The 14,881-nt window shown below is 40.8% G+C and overlaps 1 protein-coding gene across 3 annotated transcripts in view; it reads left to right on the plus strand.

Annotated features, from left to right (window-relative positions):
• Nucleotides 1-14,881, plus strand: part of lama2 (laminin, alpha 2) — a 398,231-nt gene that overhangs the window by 177,776 nt on the left and 205,574 nt on the right. For all 3 annotated transcript variants that reach the window (XM_063034544.1, XM_063034525.1, XM_063034534.1), the window contains exons 13-15: nt 5,607-5,699; nt 11,042-11,253; nt 13,494-13,605. In XM_063034544.1, the coding sequence (XP_062890614.1) occupies nt 5,607-5,699; nt 11,042-11,253; nt 13,494-13,605 (417 nt within the window). The remainder of the gene's footprint in view (nt 1-5,606; nt 5,700-11,041; nt 11,254-13,493; nt 13,606-14,881) is intronic.

A 14,881-nucleotide genomic window follows, 5' to 3' on the forward strand; every position in this document is an offset into this window, starting at 1 on the left:
TTCTCCTAATCTGTCTGTCCTTCTGTAGCCTCTCTATTTCCTCAAAACTAAGTGCCCCTCCATCTATCTTCATATCATCTACAAGCTTTGCAACAAAGCCATCAATTCCAGCATCCAAATCATTGATATATAATGTAAAAAGAGTTGGTCCCAACACAGACCCCTGTGGAACACCACTAGTCACCGGCAGCCAACCAGAAAAGGCTTCCTTTATTCCCACTCTTTGCCTCCTGCCAATCACCCACTGTGTTATCCATGCTACAATCTTTCCTTTAATACTATAGGCTCATAGTGTTACCTCAGGTGTGGCATCTTGTCAAAGACTTTCTGAAAATCCAAGTACACAACGTCAACTGATTCTCCTTTGTCTATCCAGCTTGTTATTTCTTCAAAGAATTCCAATAGGTTTGTCAGGCAAGATTTTCCCTTGTGGAAACTATACTGATTACAGCCTATTTTATCATGTGACTCCAAGTACTCTGAGATCTCATCCTTAATAATGAACTCTCACATCTTCCCAACCACTGAGGTCAGACTAACTGGCCTATAGTTTCCTTTCTTCTGCTTCTCTCCTTTCTTGAAGAGTGGAGTAACATTTGCAATTTTCTAGTCTTCTGGAACTATTCCAGAATCTAATGATTCTTGAAAGATTATTACTAATGTCTCCATACCTCTTTAACTACCTCTTTCAGAACGCTGGGGTGTACACCATCCGGTCCAAGTGACTTATCTATCTTCAGACCTTTCGGTTTCCCAGGAACCTTCTCTCCAGTAATGGTAATTTCACACACTTCATGACCCTAACACCTGGAACTTCCACCATACTGCTAGTGTCTTCCACAGTGAAGACTAATGCAAAATAGTTATTCAGTTCATCTGCCATTTCGTTGTCCCCTTTACTACCTCTCCAGCATCATTTTCCAGTAGTCCAGTACCCATTCCTGCCTCTCTTTTACACTTTATGTATCTGAAGAAACTTCTGGTATCTTCTTTAATATTACTGGCTAGCTTACTTTCGTATTCCATCTTTATTTTCATAATGGCTTTTTCAGTTCCCTTCTGTTAGTTTCTAAAAGCTTCCCAAACCTCTAACTTCCCACTAATTTTAGCTCTATTATATGCCCTGTTATTGGCTTTTATGTTGGTTTCAACTTCTCTTGTTAGCCATAGTTGTGTCATCTTGCCTTTGGAATACTTTTTTCTCTATGGGATGTACATATCCTGTGCCTTCCAAATTGCTTCCAGAAATTCTAGCCATTGCTGCTCTGCTGTCATCCCTGCCAGTGCTCTTCTCCAATGATTCTGGCCAACTCCTCTCTCATGCCTCTGTAATTCCCTTTACTCCACTGTAATACTGATACATCTCACTTTAGCTTCTCCTCAAATTTCAGAGTAAATTCGATCATATTATGATCACTTTCCCCTTACGGTCTTTTTACCTTAAGCTCCCTAATCAATTCACATTCATTGCACATCACCCAATCCAGAATATCTGATCCTCTAGTGGGCTTAACTATGATCGGCTCTAAAAAGCCATCTCATAGGCACTCTAAAAATTCCCCCTCCTGTAATCCATTACCAACCTGATTCTACCAATCTACCTACATATTGAAGTTCCCCAGGACTATTGTAACATTCCCCTTTTAGCATGCATTTTCTATCCCCGGTTGTAACTTGTAGGCAACATCTTTGCTACTGTTTGGGAGTCTGATGTCACCTCTTTCTAATGACATGATTTCATTTTCTACCAACAGAGCAATGACACCCCCTCTGCCTTCCTGCCTGTTCTTTCGATATAATGTATATTCTTGGCATTAAGCTCCCAGCTATAATCTTCTTTCAGCCATGATTTGGTGATGTCTGCAACATTATACCTGCCAATCTGCAACTGTGCTACCAGTTCATCTTCCTTATTCTGTGCGCACATTCAAATATAACTCCCTCAGTCCTGTATTCATCCTTTTTGATTTTGTCTGCCTTTTACATTGCAACCCATCCTGATGACTGCAATCAACAGCCTCTTCTCACTGCACATTGCCCCTGTTTGTAAACAAGCTACTTCATCTTCAGCACTTATCAGCTGTCTTTCCTAAGATACTTCTTGCATTGAAATATACACAGCCCAGGATACTAGTCGCACCATGCTCAACCTTTTGATTCCTAACTTTGTCTGACATCTTACTAACATCTGTCTCCATAACCTCTCCACTAACTATTCTGGCACTCTGGTTTCCATCCCGGTGTGACTCTATTTTAAAAATTACTCTTCAACATTAACAAACCTTCCTGCTAGGATATTAGTCCCCCTCCAGTTCAGGTGCAAACCATCCTCTCTGTACAGGTCCCTGCTTCCCTGAAAGAGAGCCCAATGATCCAATGATCCCTCGATCCCTCCCTCTCCTACACCAACTCCTTAGCAATGTATGAAGCTGTATAATCTTCCTCGTTGTGGCCTCACTAGCACATGGCATGGGTAAAAATCCTGAGATCACAGCCCTGAAGATCCTACCCTTTAACTTACCACCTAACTTCCTGAACTCCCTATGCAGAACCTTGTCATTCATCCTAGCCATTTTATTGGTACCTAGATGGACCATGACTTCTGGCTGTTCACCCTTTTACTTAAGTATGCTGAGGAATTGATCTAATATATCCCAGACCCTGGCACCCAGGAGGCTACATACCATGCAGGAATCTCATTTTTGCCCACAGAACCTCCTCTCCATTCTCCTAACTAACAAAGCCCCTTTCACCACAGGATGCCTCTTCTCCTCTCTTCCCTTCTGAGTCGTAGAGCCAGACCCAGTCCTAGAGACTTGACCACTATGACTTTCCTCTGTTGTGTCAATATCCCCAACAGTTTCCAAATTGATTTACCTGTTGTCGAGGAGTTGGCCATCAGGTTATTCTGCACTGGCTCCTTGTCCCCTTTTTCCTTCCTAACTGTCACCCAGTCTCCTGTGTCCTGCACCTTGGGTATAACTATCTCTCTACATGTCCTACCTATCACCCCCTCAGCCTCCCGAATGATCCAGAGTTCATCCAGCTCCAGCTCCTTAGTGTGGATTGTTAGAAGCTGGAGCTGGTTGCACTTCTCGCAGATGTAGTCATCAGGGACACTGGAGGTCTCCCTGCCTTCTTACAAGGGGAGCATTTCACTATCCTGCCTGGCATCTCTACTGTCCTAGCAGAGCAAATATAAAGAAGGGAAGGGAAAAAAACTTAATTTTGATCTTTTCTTTCCTTTGCTTTCTCTGACTGAAGCCTCTCTTCACTGAAGCCTCAAAGAGCTGAAGCTCCAAGGTCACCGCTCTAACTCTGTCCACGATGATGGCCGCTGCACTTGCCCCTGCCTTCCTTTAATTTGCTCTTGCTAATCAATCCCAAATGCTGATTGGTCACAAGTAAACGCTTCCTTTTGCTGTAGCGACCCACTGCTGGCTTTTCTATTCGGGCAGAGGACCTGAGTGAAATCCCCTCCTTCCAATGTCCAGGTTGGTTGCTGGTCAAAACTCTTTTTCGCTGTAATACTAATGCGACGTACCTCACCCACATCCAGCCTGTCTGAGCTAATGTTCCCACTTTATCCTTGAGTGGTCCCACCCTCTCCCTTGTTATCCTTTTGCTCCTGTGATTAGTGTAGAATGCTTTGGGATTCTCTTTAACCCTACTTGACAAGGATTTTTCATGGCCCTTTCTGGCTTTCCTGGGACACCAAGCGCTAATTCCTATCCCTCTCTCAACCAAGTATTCATTTCCAACCAAGTTTCAGTAATGGTCATAACATCATAGTTCCATGTACTGATCTCTGCTCTAAGTTCATCACCTTTACACATAATACTCCTAGTATTAAAATGCATACACTCCAAAAAAATCTGTCCTATCATATCAATTACTTTGCTCCTGCTTGTTTTTACTGGGCCTGACATCTACCTTCCTTTGTATGCCTCCATTTTCCAACCTTGTGCTCTGGTTCCCAGCCCGATGCTTCAGATCCTCAGCCACTTATGCATCTGTGCTATCATCCTATTCCTGTCCTGATTAGCTCTTCAGCCTCTTTCCTAATTCCGTCCACTCTTTTGTGGTGACCTTTTAAGCTACTCCAAGGTCAAATTAATCCTTCCCTTCTACATAGCCCTCCCTTTTTCTTTCATTCATGTGCCTTTCTAATAGTCTCTTAAATGTCCCAAATGTATCTGCCTCTAATGTAAGACTATAAGACTTCAGAGCAGAATTAAACCAACTCCACCCTGCTATTCCAAATTGGCAGATTTATTATCCCTCTCAACCCCATTGTTCTGCCTTCTTTCCTTATCCTTTGACAGCTCACTAATCAAAAACCGACCAACCTCCACGTTGGATATACCCAAATGAGTTGCCCTTCCACAGATTTGCTACCCTCCTGCTAATGAAATTCCTCTTCATATCTGTTCTGAAAGGATGTCAATGTGTTCCTAGGCTGTACCCACTAGTCCTTCTATATAGGAAGCATCCTCTCCACGTCTTCTCTATGTAGGCCTTTTGGTATTCGATAGGTTTCAAAGAGTTCTCTGCTCATTATTCCAAACTTCAAGAACAGGCCAAGAGACATCAAAAGCTCCTCACACATTCATCCTTTCATTCTCAGGATCATTTGCACGAACCTCCTCTGGACCCTGTCCAATGCCAGCGCACCCTTTCTTAGATAAGGGGCACAAGACTGCTCATAATGTTCCCAGTGTGATCAGACCAACACCTTATAAAGCCCCGGTATTCCATCCTTTCTGTTATATTCTAGTCCTCTTAAAATGAATGCTAACATTGTATTTGCTATCAATTCCATCATCCAAATCATTGACATGTAACATAAAATTTTTTTTCTTTGTTCTGCATTTATCCATCTGTACTTAAAAAGGTCTCACATGATGCAGGATTGTGTGTGTGGATGTTTGAGTATGTATATGTGTGTGTGTGTGAGAGAGAATTGGTGGTTTGAACTGGTGGTTGGAGGGTAGAGCTAGAGATGATTTCATTCTTTATTTCAGGTTTGAAGGTTAGTTAATTTATTCTCATGTCTTTTAGCTCTGTATTCATTTCCAAATTAAATCATTTTCTTTGTCAGCTTGACACCATGAAATGATTAGCTAGTCAAATCTTCAGACTGAACAGCCATTGTCATAAAGACTCTTAGTAATCTTCACATTTCTTAGTATTGCCAAAAAGAATACTACCTACAATTTTGAAGAAAAAAATTTTGATATCAGAAACTGTAATGGTCCAATGATATCTTGTTAATGGAAACTAAATTGTGGTGGTGCACAAGTTATAGTTTGAAATAGGAATCATAAGGCACATTAATGTGCACAGTTTAGTTCAAGACCTTTACTCTGCCTCATTTATTACAATATGATGAGTTATCATATTACGTGATTTAGCAAAGTTATGATTTTACATTAAAATGCTTCAGTAGACAGGCATTTATATGAAAAATGACAGCAATTTAAAGGTTAATGTGGGTTTTGTGCTTGGATTTTGAAATGCCCTATGAGAACATCTCAAGTGCGCATTTTAATCAGTTTGAGATAGAACTTTATGAAAATATATTATTTGTGTTTCTCTGACTGCAGCTGGCAGCATATGGAGGGAAACTGATTTTCACCATCTCTGACTCCGCCACAGAAGACCTGCTACAAAAGCAGAAATCTCAGGTCTTCTTAGAGGTTGGTATTACCATTTCATTTTGTTCGAGTTTCTCAGGTTAGAGAGCAGCACAGTCCTTTTGAAATCACATGATGTTTTAAATCAAGTTATTCATTCTTATTCAACATACCTGTCAGAGAAACATGGAGATGATTTTCAGCTTGAGCCTACAATAGGTGAGGTGTTGGCAGAGTCCCCACTTGAAGGTATGAAACGTTTTCATGCCTTCAAGTGGTCTTCTGTCCTCTCCTATCAGATTCCCCCTTCTCCAGCCCTTTATCTCTTCCACCAGTCAACTTCCCAGCTCTTTATTTCATCCCTTCCCCCTCTCCTGGTTTCAACTATCACCTGCCACCTTGTACTTCTTCCTCCCTTCCCTCCACCTTCTTATTCTGACCTAGCCCCTGCCTCTCCAGTCCGAATGAGGGGTCTCAGCCTGAAACATCAGCTGTTAATTACCATCCATAGATGCTGCCTGACCTGCTGAGCTCCTCCAGCACATTGTTTGTATTGATGTAGATTTCCAGCATCCGCAGTACCCCTTGTGTCTAAGAAACATTTTCACATTTTGGCCACATTTAACTTTCTTTTTAAGGCCAGAGGAACCAACTGAAAATACCATTGTTGATTTCAGATCATCAACAAAGTAGCTGTGAATTGGGATAGAAGTAGAGAGGACTAGATCTATCGGTATTTAGAATGGGGTCGGAGGAATGCTGGGTGAGAAGTGATGAAAGTGATCAGCAGTGGCAAAGTTGAGATCCTTGAAAGTGTCACGGTTTTATTTTAAAATACATTATTTCCCTGCCTTCCCTGACTGGTATGCTACAGATCCACTAAAAACCTGCTGGTTTCATCGATAGATGGAAAAATAGGACATTTTCACACAAAATACAGGAAGAATTCACCAAGTCATACAGCATCTATGGAGAGGACTAAACAGTCAACGTTTCAGGCCAAGACACTTCATCAGTTCTCAGATCTTGGGTCTGGGCTTGAAACGTCAACTATTACTCTTTTCCATCAATGCTGAGTTCCTCTGGCATTTTGTGTGTGTTGCTCAAGATTAACATCACCTACAGAATCTCTTGTGTTTAGTATTTATACTAAACCTTCCCCCTTGGTTCCTTCCTTGGTTCTTTCCCAACCCCTAGAAACTATAATGACCTGCTGACCCCTCTTTATTTGAAGGATATTTGTCAGTCAGGAATTACCCTGAACTACTTCAGAATTACACAGCAAGATTTTTTTACATGTGCTGAAGGGAAAATAGAGTATCAGTTCAATGTCTCATTAGAAATTTAACATCTCTGGCAATGCAGCACTCCTTGACTTCTGTACTAGGAGTTATATGTTTTAGTGTACCCATGAGTATTGCAAAAAAATCATCATGATATATTTCTACTTGTATAATTAAACTGTCTCAGCATTTCCCCAATCCCAACCCCACTTCCAGCTTTAAACAGCAGTACTGTGTTGTTTCATTAAAAGACTATCTGAAATCTTTCCCAGAAAGGCAAATGTGCATCTGGTGTGAGCAGGTGGTTGGCATTTGAAGAGCCCTATGAAATATGTTGACTTTTATTGTGCATGAAACAAAGATTACTCAGAAGCAGAAGGGAATCCCAGTTAATACCACATTCTGGACATTTGGAAGCTTTGATTTGAAGTTAATTTTGTTGTTGTGAAGATCGGGTACTAGCTTTAATCGTTTTTTACACAGAACTATATTTTCCATTCTTTATTAATATGAAAAAACATAAATTTTACCATGCAAACACGAGGAAATCTGCAGATGCTGGAATTTCAAGCAGCAACTTCTATATAAATTTTACCACAGTTGCTTTAGACTTAGAAGGTTCATTAACCTTAAATGTTGAACTAAGCTGATACTTTAGGTACTAAGGTGCAACGGTATTGGAGATGCTGATATTTGTATGGGATCATAAGTTATTTGGCCAAGCCATGCACCTTTCTGTGAAGACCATCAATGTTAATCTCTCAACAAGTACCATTGTTAAAATATTTAGCGTATTTGTGTTTTTAGACCTTACAATCCCTCTTCACTTCAAAACAAATATATCAGATACCTCATAGCACACTTGAAGGCTTAGAATATTGGAAGTGCTGTGTAGAAACCTTTTTCTATCATTGTTTGGTATCATTTTGCTTTTAAACTGATTATTAATCATATTGTATGAAAGAGGAATTTGAAAATGAAGTGTACAATAAGAAAGCCAGTCGATTTTATATACAAATGCAAATTACTGCAGATGCTGAAAATCTGAAATAGTGCCATAATATATTGGAAATATTTGGCATGTCAGACAGCATATGTGAGGAGAGAAGCGGTGCTAGCATTTCAAATCAATAAATTATGTTTTATGAATGGTGAAAACTTTTACATATGAAGAAAATGGGATGTGAATGAAATAACAGAAAGGGCATTATGGATTAGAAAGGAAGGGGAGGGAAGATAAATAACAAAATGTGAAGGTGGTAACAAGGGAAAGAGTGATAACGGAACAAGTTCTGAAACAAGATGATTTTAGATTTGTAAGTATGGACAGTTGTTTTTCATAGGCACCAAGTATCTTGGAAGAATGACATTAGAGTTAGGAGAATGGGAGTTATGATCAGAACAGAACAATAATGGAGAATTGATTGCCAAACTTAAATAAGTTGCTCACCCAGAATCCACAATAATGTCCCAGAACATCAGGCACCAGGCAGAGGTAAAGGTGGAAACTGTCTGAGACTTCCTATGTCGGGACTATGTGGGCTCACTTTTAACATTTAAGAAAAACTTGGACAGGTACTTGGATGAGAGGTGTATGGAGGGATATGGTCCAGGTGCAGGTCAGTGGGACTAGGCAGAAAAATGGTTCGGCACAGCCAAGAAGGGTCAAGAGGCCTGTTTCTGTGCTGTAATGTTCTATGGTTCTTTCTTCCACAGATTAATAGAGACCTGAGTTACTGTATGTGCAGGGGATGAGGTAAAACTGCCATCAGAAGGGTAAAAGTGAGACTTCTCAAATGGTTCAGGTCAAGAAAGTGATTCTTCAGTTACATAGTGGAGAGTATTAATGATGAAAAATATTGGATATTTTGTAAGTTAATTCACCAAAAGAAATTTGATTACAGAGTCAGATAAATAAGGAAGTTTAAGCCAATGGCAGTAAGTGGTAGTAGCATTTGCATGAAATTGGCTGACAGAAAAGGCAAATAATGATGTTTGGTTGTATTTTGAACTGCAGGGAAGCCCACAGTACTACAGTGTCTCCCAGTGGTCTGTGTCATACAGTATTTTGATATATATTTATGACTTGGACATTATAGAGGGGATAACTTCAAAGTTTGTAAATGGAAAACTGCATAGAAATGTTAGGATCTATGAGGGGAATAAGAGCACATTTCTGAATGGCTTAAATAGACTAGAAAAGTCATCAGAATTTTATAGAGAATTTATAGAGAAAATGCATATTTTCGTATGAAAATTGAGGAGGTAAGTGGATGAAAGAGTTGATTGCAAGTATTGAGTGATAATGGGTGAGTTCTATGTTGATGTAGTACTTTTCTAATCTTACAAACTGCCACATGTTTGCAGCAATCATTTCACTTTGAACTGTTTTCATATCTCCACTGGTGTTAGTGTCTCATATTGAAGAAAACTGCTCTCTCACCACCACATTGAACCTTGAGCTGAACTTCTGATCTGGTACACACCATACCACTGAGCCCACCTATTTGCAGCTCCACTGCAGCCTTTACCCATCCATTCTTGAAACCCTTTTAATTGTCACTTCTATTCCAATGCTCTTCTTCGACAATCCTTTGTGGTTGAAGTTATCCTGCCTCCTCTCCAGTTCTGAGGAGAGGAATGTGCCGACATGAATTGTTATAATGGAGATGCTGTGCTCTGTGCCCACTAATATGATGAACTGATAACTGAGGCTTTGGGCCTACTCTGGGTTGCTTTGCGGTTCGTATCTAAGTACTCCATCTTGCAAACACGAGGAAATCTGCAGATTCTGGAAATTCAAGCGACACACACAAAATGCTGGTGGAATGCAGCAGTCCAGACAGCATCCATAGGAAGAAGCAGAGTTGACGTTTTGGGCTGAGACCCTTCGTCAGGACTAACTGAAAGAAGAGATAGTAAGAGATTTGAAAATGGGAGGGGAAGAGGGAGATCCAAAATGATAGGAGAAGACAGGAGGGGGAGGGATAAAGCTAAGAGCTGGAAAGTTGATTGGCAAAAAGGATACAAGGCTGTAGAAGGGAGAGGACCATGGGACAAGAGGCCTAGGGAGAAGGAAAAGGGGAGGGGAGCACCAGAGGAAGATGGAGAGCAGGCAAGGAGTTATTGTGAGAGGGACAGAGAGAGAAGAAAAAGGCGAGGGGGAATAAATAATAACGGATGGGGTACGAAGGGGAGGTGGGGCATTAATGGAAGTTAGAGAAGTCAACGTTCATGCCATCAGGTTGGAGGCTACCCAGACGGAATATAAGATGTTGTTCATCCAACCTGACTGTGGCTTCATCTTGACAGTAGAGGAGGCCATGGATAGATCCCATTCTGATATGTTTATTAGATAAGGGAGGACCCCTTCTTACCCCATCCCTTATTTATTTATTTATCTGCCTATCTATTTATTCATTCATTCATTCATTCAGTTTTTTTTCCTTTATTCCTCTCTCTGTCCCACTCAGAGTGCTGTTGTTTGCATGATTTTTATTTTTTTTTGTTTTTTATTTTTTTTCTTGCTCACCAAGGGTTGGTCTTTTATTTTTATTCTCTTTTTTCCTTAATTGTGTTCTTTCGGGTTTCTTGCTTTGTGGCTGCCAGTGACCGAGCAAATCTCAAGGTTATATAATTTATACATTCTTTGACAATGAATGAATCTTGACAATTCTGCCCCAGCCACCACATGATCTTGATCTAAACACATAGTCCAATAGCAAGGAGGCCCAACGTAATTACAGACAAGTCACTGCTGCACAGACTAGTGTCCCATTACCAGTCATCCATAAGTGACATTTCATTTTATCTTAAATGCCTGTCTCCAGGGCCTCACAATGTTCTACTCGCCCTTCGCTCCTGTCATTACTGTCCTGCTCCCCGAATTCCTCACACCACCACGTTTGAACCTTTATGTCCCTGCCACTACATATCCTGTAAATTCCTTCGACCTCTAACACCCGGAGTAATTGTTTCACTGATATATGTTACTTAAAATGATCTACTTACTGCACTTCACCTTGCATTAGGCAATTCATTTCATGCAAAGAACTAACTCAGGGGAACATTATTTTTCTGCGTGTTGAATCACAATCTAACGCTGTCCTTTATTTTCTTTAGGGTAACGGTATCCACATAAGCAGTGATGTTGAAAGGATTGAACGGGATCCATTGAATAAGCACACAAAAATGATAGTTCTACAACCTGAGAACTTTATCATTCATACAACTGGGTCACCTGTGAATAGAAAGGACTTCATGACTGTTCTGGCAAACATTACCCGTCTTTCAATACAAGCCACCTATAACAATGATCGCACTGCCATCTATAGGTAGAAATTGTATTTAATTATTGCAGTTCATTTCTTTTTGCGTTATTTCAAAACCTCAGTACTATTTGCCGTGCTTAGGGCCCTTAACTCCAAGTTTTAATGGTGAATTTCGCACTGGCCCGGGAGATGAGAACAACCGTGAAAATAGAAAAATTATCCATTGACAACTATTGGCACTCTTGGTCAGTGTATCAATATCTCATGGAAAAGGCAAGGGCGATAGATTGTATTCCTGTGACAATTTAATCAGATGCGTTATAATAAAAAATAAGCAGTTCCACATTCCTACCCCTTAAGCAATCCTCTTGGAGACTAGCTTCCATTCCTGTGTTCCAGGGTAGCTGGTGAGGTCATATAGAACCCACAGATTCTGCCACATAATTTCAACTGCAGTTGTTCTGTCCCTTTATTGGTATTAGTATTTCATTTGATTTTTTAATAGCCTGAAAATATGAAAGGTACTATGTAACTATTCTTAATGGTGAGATAAATTAAAGTGGATTTTCCACTTGGATAATTGGCCAAGACGATAGACAATAGGTGCAGGAGTAGGCCATTCGGCCCTTCGAGCAAGCACCGCCATTCACTGTGATCATGGCTGATCATCCACAATCAGTATCCAGTTCCTGCCTTATCCCCATTACCTTTGATTCTGCTATCCTTAAGAGCTCTATCCATCTCTTTCTTGAAAGCATCCAGAGACTTGGCCTCCACAGCCTTCTGGGGCAGAGCATTCCATATATCTACCACTCTCTGGGTGAAAAAGTTTTTCCTCAACTCTGTTCTAAATGGTCTACCCCTAATTCTTAAACTGTGGCCTCTGGTTCTGGACTCACCCATCAGCAGGAACATGCTTCCTGCCTCCAGCGTGTCCAATCCCTTAATAATCTTATATGTTTCAATCAGATCCCCTGTCACAATGTGATTGGCTGGTTTTGTTATCTGGGAATTATACTGAATTTGATGATCACAGCCTACAAATATAGGTAAGTATGAAAATTTGTAAACTGATAATTGGGCCAATGAGGTCTTGATGCATTGTCTGAATCATCGCGACAGGACAGGAATTTACAGACTGTATAAAAAAGCTGATTAGATTAGCTTTATTTATTGGTCACATGTACTTTGAGAAGTCGAAACATACAGTGAAATGCATCACTTGCATCATGGATCAACACAGTCGGAATATGTGCTGGGTGGCAAGCCTCATGTGCCGCCATGTTTCTGGCACCAACAGTAGCATGCCCACAACTTACTAACCCTAACCTGCGCACTTTTGGAATGTGGGAGGAAACCAGAGCACCCAGAGGAAATCCACATGATCACAAGGACAAGGCACAAACTTTTTACCGACAGTGGCAGGAATTGAACCCCGAGCACTGGCACCATTAAGCATTGTGCTAACTGCTATGCTGCCTGCTTTGGATTGCTGAGATTTGGAATTAAGCAAAGGTGTTCTTTTTGCAAAGGTGAACAGAGTTGTTGTTTGAAAAACAACCTAGTGCTTTCCCATCGTATATGATGAAATAACTCCTCTCGGACTTCCAGCTGGATACAGGTATCGATTATAACTGGTATTTCAATGGCAAACTCTGCCATCTTCATCAGGGATGATGCCTGAGCATGTCTAGTCCAGTGGTATTTATACCCCCATAGTCCGTCCCTCTTGATTGGTTACTCATCATTCAATCATGTTTCCACTCTCCTACTTTGTTTACAATCAAATTCCAGTTTTTACCTAGATCTGAACCTTCATCTTTGTTAATATTCTTTTCCTATAGTTTTATCTCAACCCTCTGATCATGTGGATTTCCTCTGGGTGCTGTGGTTTCCTCCCACATTCCAGAAGAAGTTTATCAAAGACGAAGGTGTCACTCTAAGTAAGAACTGGAATTTGATTATAAAGGGAGCAGAAACCTGATTGGATGAGGACTAACCAATCAGGAGGGTCAGACTACAGGGCTATAAATACCACCGGGCTAGACATGCCCAGGTATCATCTCTGAAGAAGACGGCAGATTTTGTCATCAAAATGTTGGTTATGATTGCTTCCTGTAACCAGCTGGAAGCCCAAGAAGAATTTGTTGGGGCCTATTTCATTCTCATTTATTTCCTATGAATCCTCGGAACAGAAATGTTATTAGAGTTGCACTTCTCTGATGATTCAAATGAATTTAAATGTAATTAAATATTGTGATATAGATATCTTTTTGTACTCTTTTTACTTTGTGCCTGAACAGGTTGAGCTCTGTTGTGCTGCAGACAGCTAATCAAAATTCATTAGGCCCAAACAGAGCTTCAGGTGTTGAGATTTGCCGATGTCCCCCAGAGTACCGTGGCACTTCTTGTGAAGTAAGTATCAGTTCCAGAATCTGGATAATGCTGCTTGCCAATTTCAACCGTTCATCATTCATTACTGATATAATAGAGAAAATTGTCTTTATCATCTTAGAAACATTGAGATCTGTATCTGGCAAACTGAATTGAGATGCTGGTACAGGGTCAGATGTCACTGTTGTGGTAAAATGACGTATGCCGTCTATACGAACTAGTGATCTTACAGCCTCCTGAAGGATTCAGGGAACTTGACTCTCAGAAATGCAGGTACAGCATCTCAGAGACGAAGGACAGATGGCGCTGGGGCAGACTTCAAGCCAGATTAAAGGTCCCGAAAGTGCAAAGTGAACTTGTGTGCAGCCCCATTACTCTGCAGCAATTAAAGCACCAAGGCCCGAGAGTGGAAAATGAACCACTGTTGAGAGCTGTCTGCTTGTGTTTGGCCCGTCCCCCTCTCTTCTCATTACTACCAGTGAAGAAATCTTGGGTCCTGCGCGGCCAGGTTTGGGTGTAGTTGTTGCCGTGAAGCCATCAGGCTCCTGGACTAGGTTCAGTGTCTCAGCACTGAAGCCTTCACTTTCGGAGGCTTTGCAGCCCATCTTCTATATATTATTTGTTTACTTTTTAAAATTGTTTGCATGATTTATCCTCTTTTGCACATGGGATGTTTGTTGGTCATTGTGGTGTGTGGTTTTTCATGGAAGCTGTTGTATCTCTTAGTTTTGTGGCTGCCTGCTGGAAGATGAATCTCGAGGTTCTTTATGGTATACATACCTTGATAATACATTTACTTTGAACTTTGATGCTTAGGAGTTCAGAAGGTAATAAAGCTGAAGGATTTTGCATCTGTTGAATTGAATTGAAGAGAATCCGGTTGAGATTTCTGATCTTTGCACCAAGTCCTCGTTAAGTATGCCAGATATTCTACAAATGAGCTCTGAACTAACCTGAGAAATACAGGTCTACACTTTAGAGATTATATTACTGTAAAGATCACAAAGATAATTTTATACTCCTGTTAGAATAATGTATGTTGGCTCAGTTCTGCAAGGAAATATCAGCAGTTCAGCACAGAATGGACGACGTTTCCCGAATTGACTGTCATCAGTAAGCCAGAAAAGTGTCACTCAGGATATGGATTAGTCTTTCAGAGGCTGGGACTAACAACCCACATATCTGCACATATCCTGCCCAGACCGCTGGGGAATTTCATCAGTAATGATGTCCATGAGTCTCTCAGATACCCACCTGTCTGTCCCATCAGTCACGTTGTGCTTCAACTGTGGTAACA

Source organism: Mobula hypostoma, chromosome 2, assembly GCF_963921235.1.
Source record: "Mobula hypostoma chromosome 2, sMobHyp1.1, whole genome shotgun sequence".
Taxonomy (NCBI): domain Eukaryota; kingdom Metazoa; phylum Chordata; class Chondrichthyes; order Myliobatiformes; family Myliobatidae; genus Mobula; species Mobula hypostoma.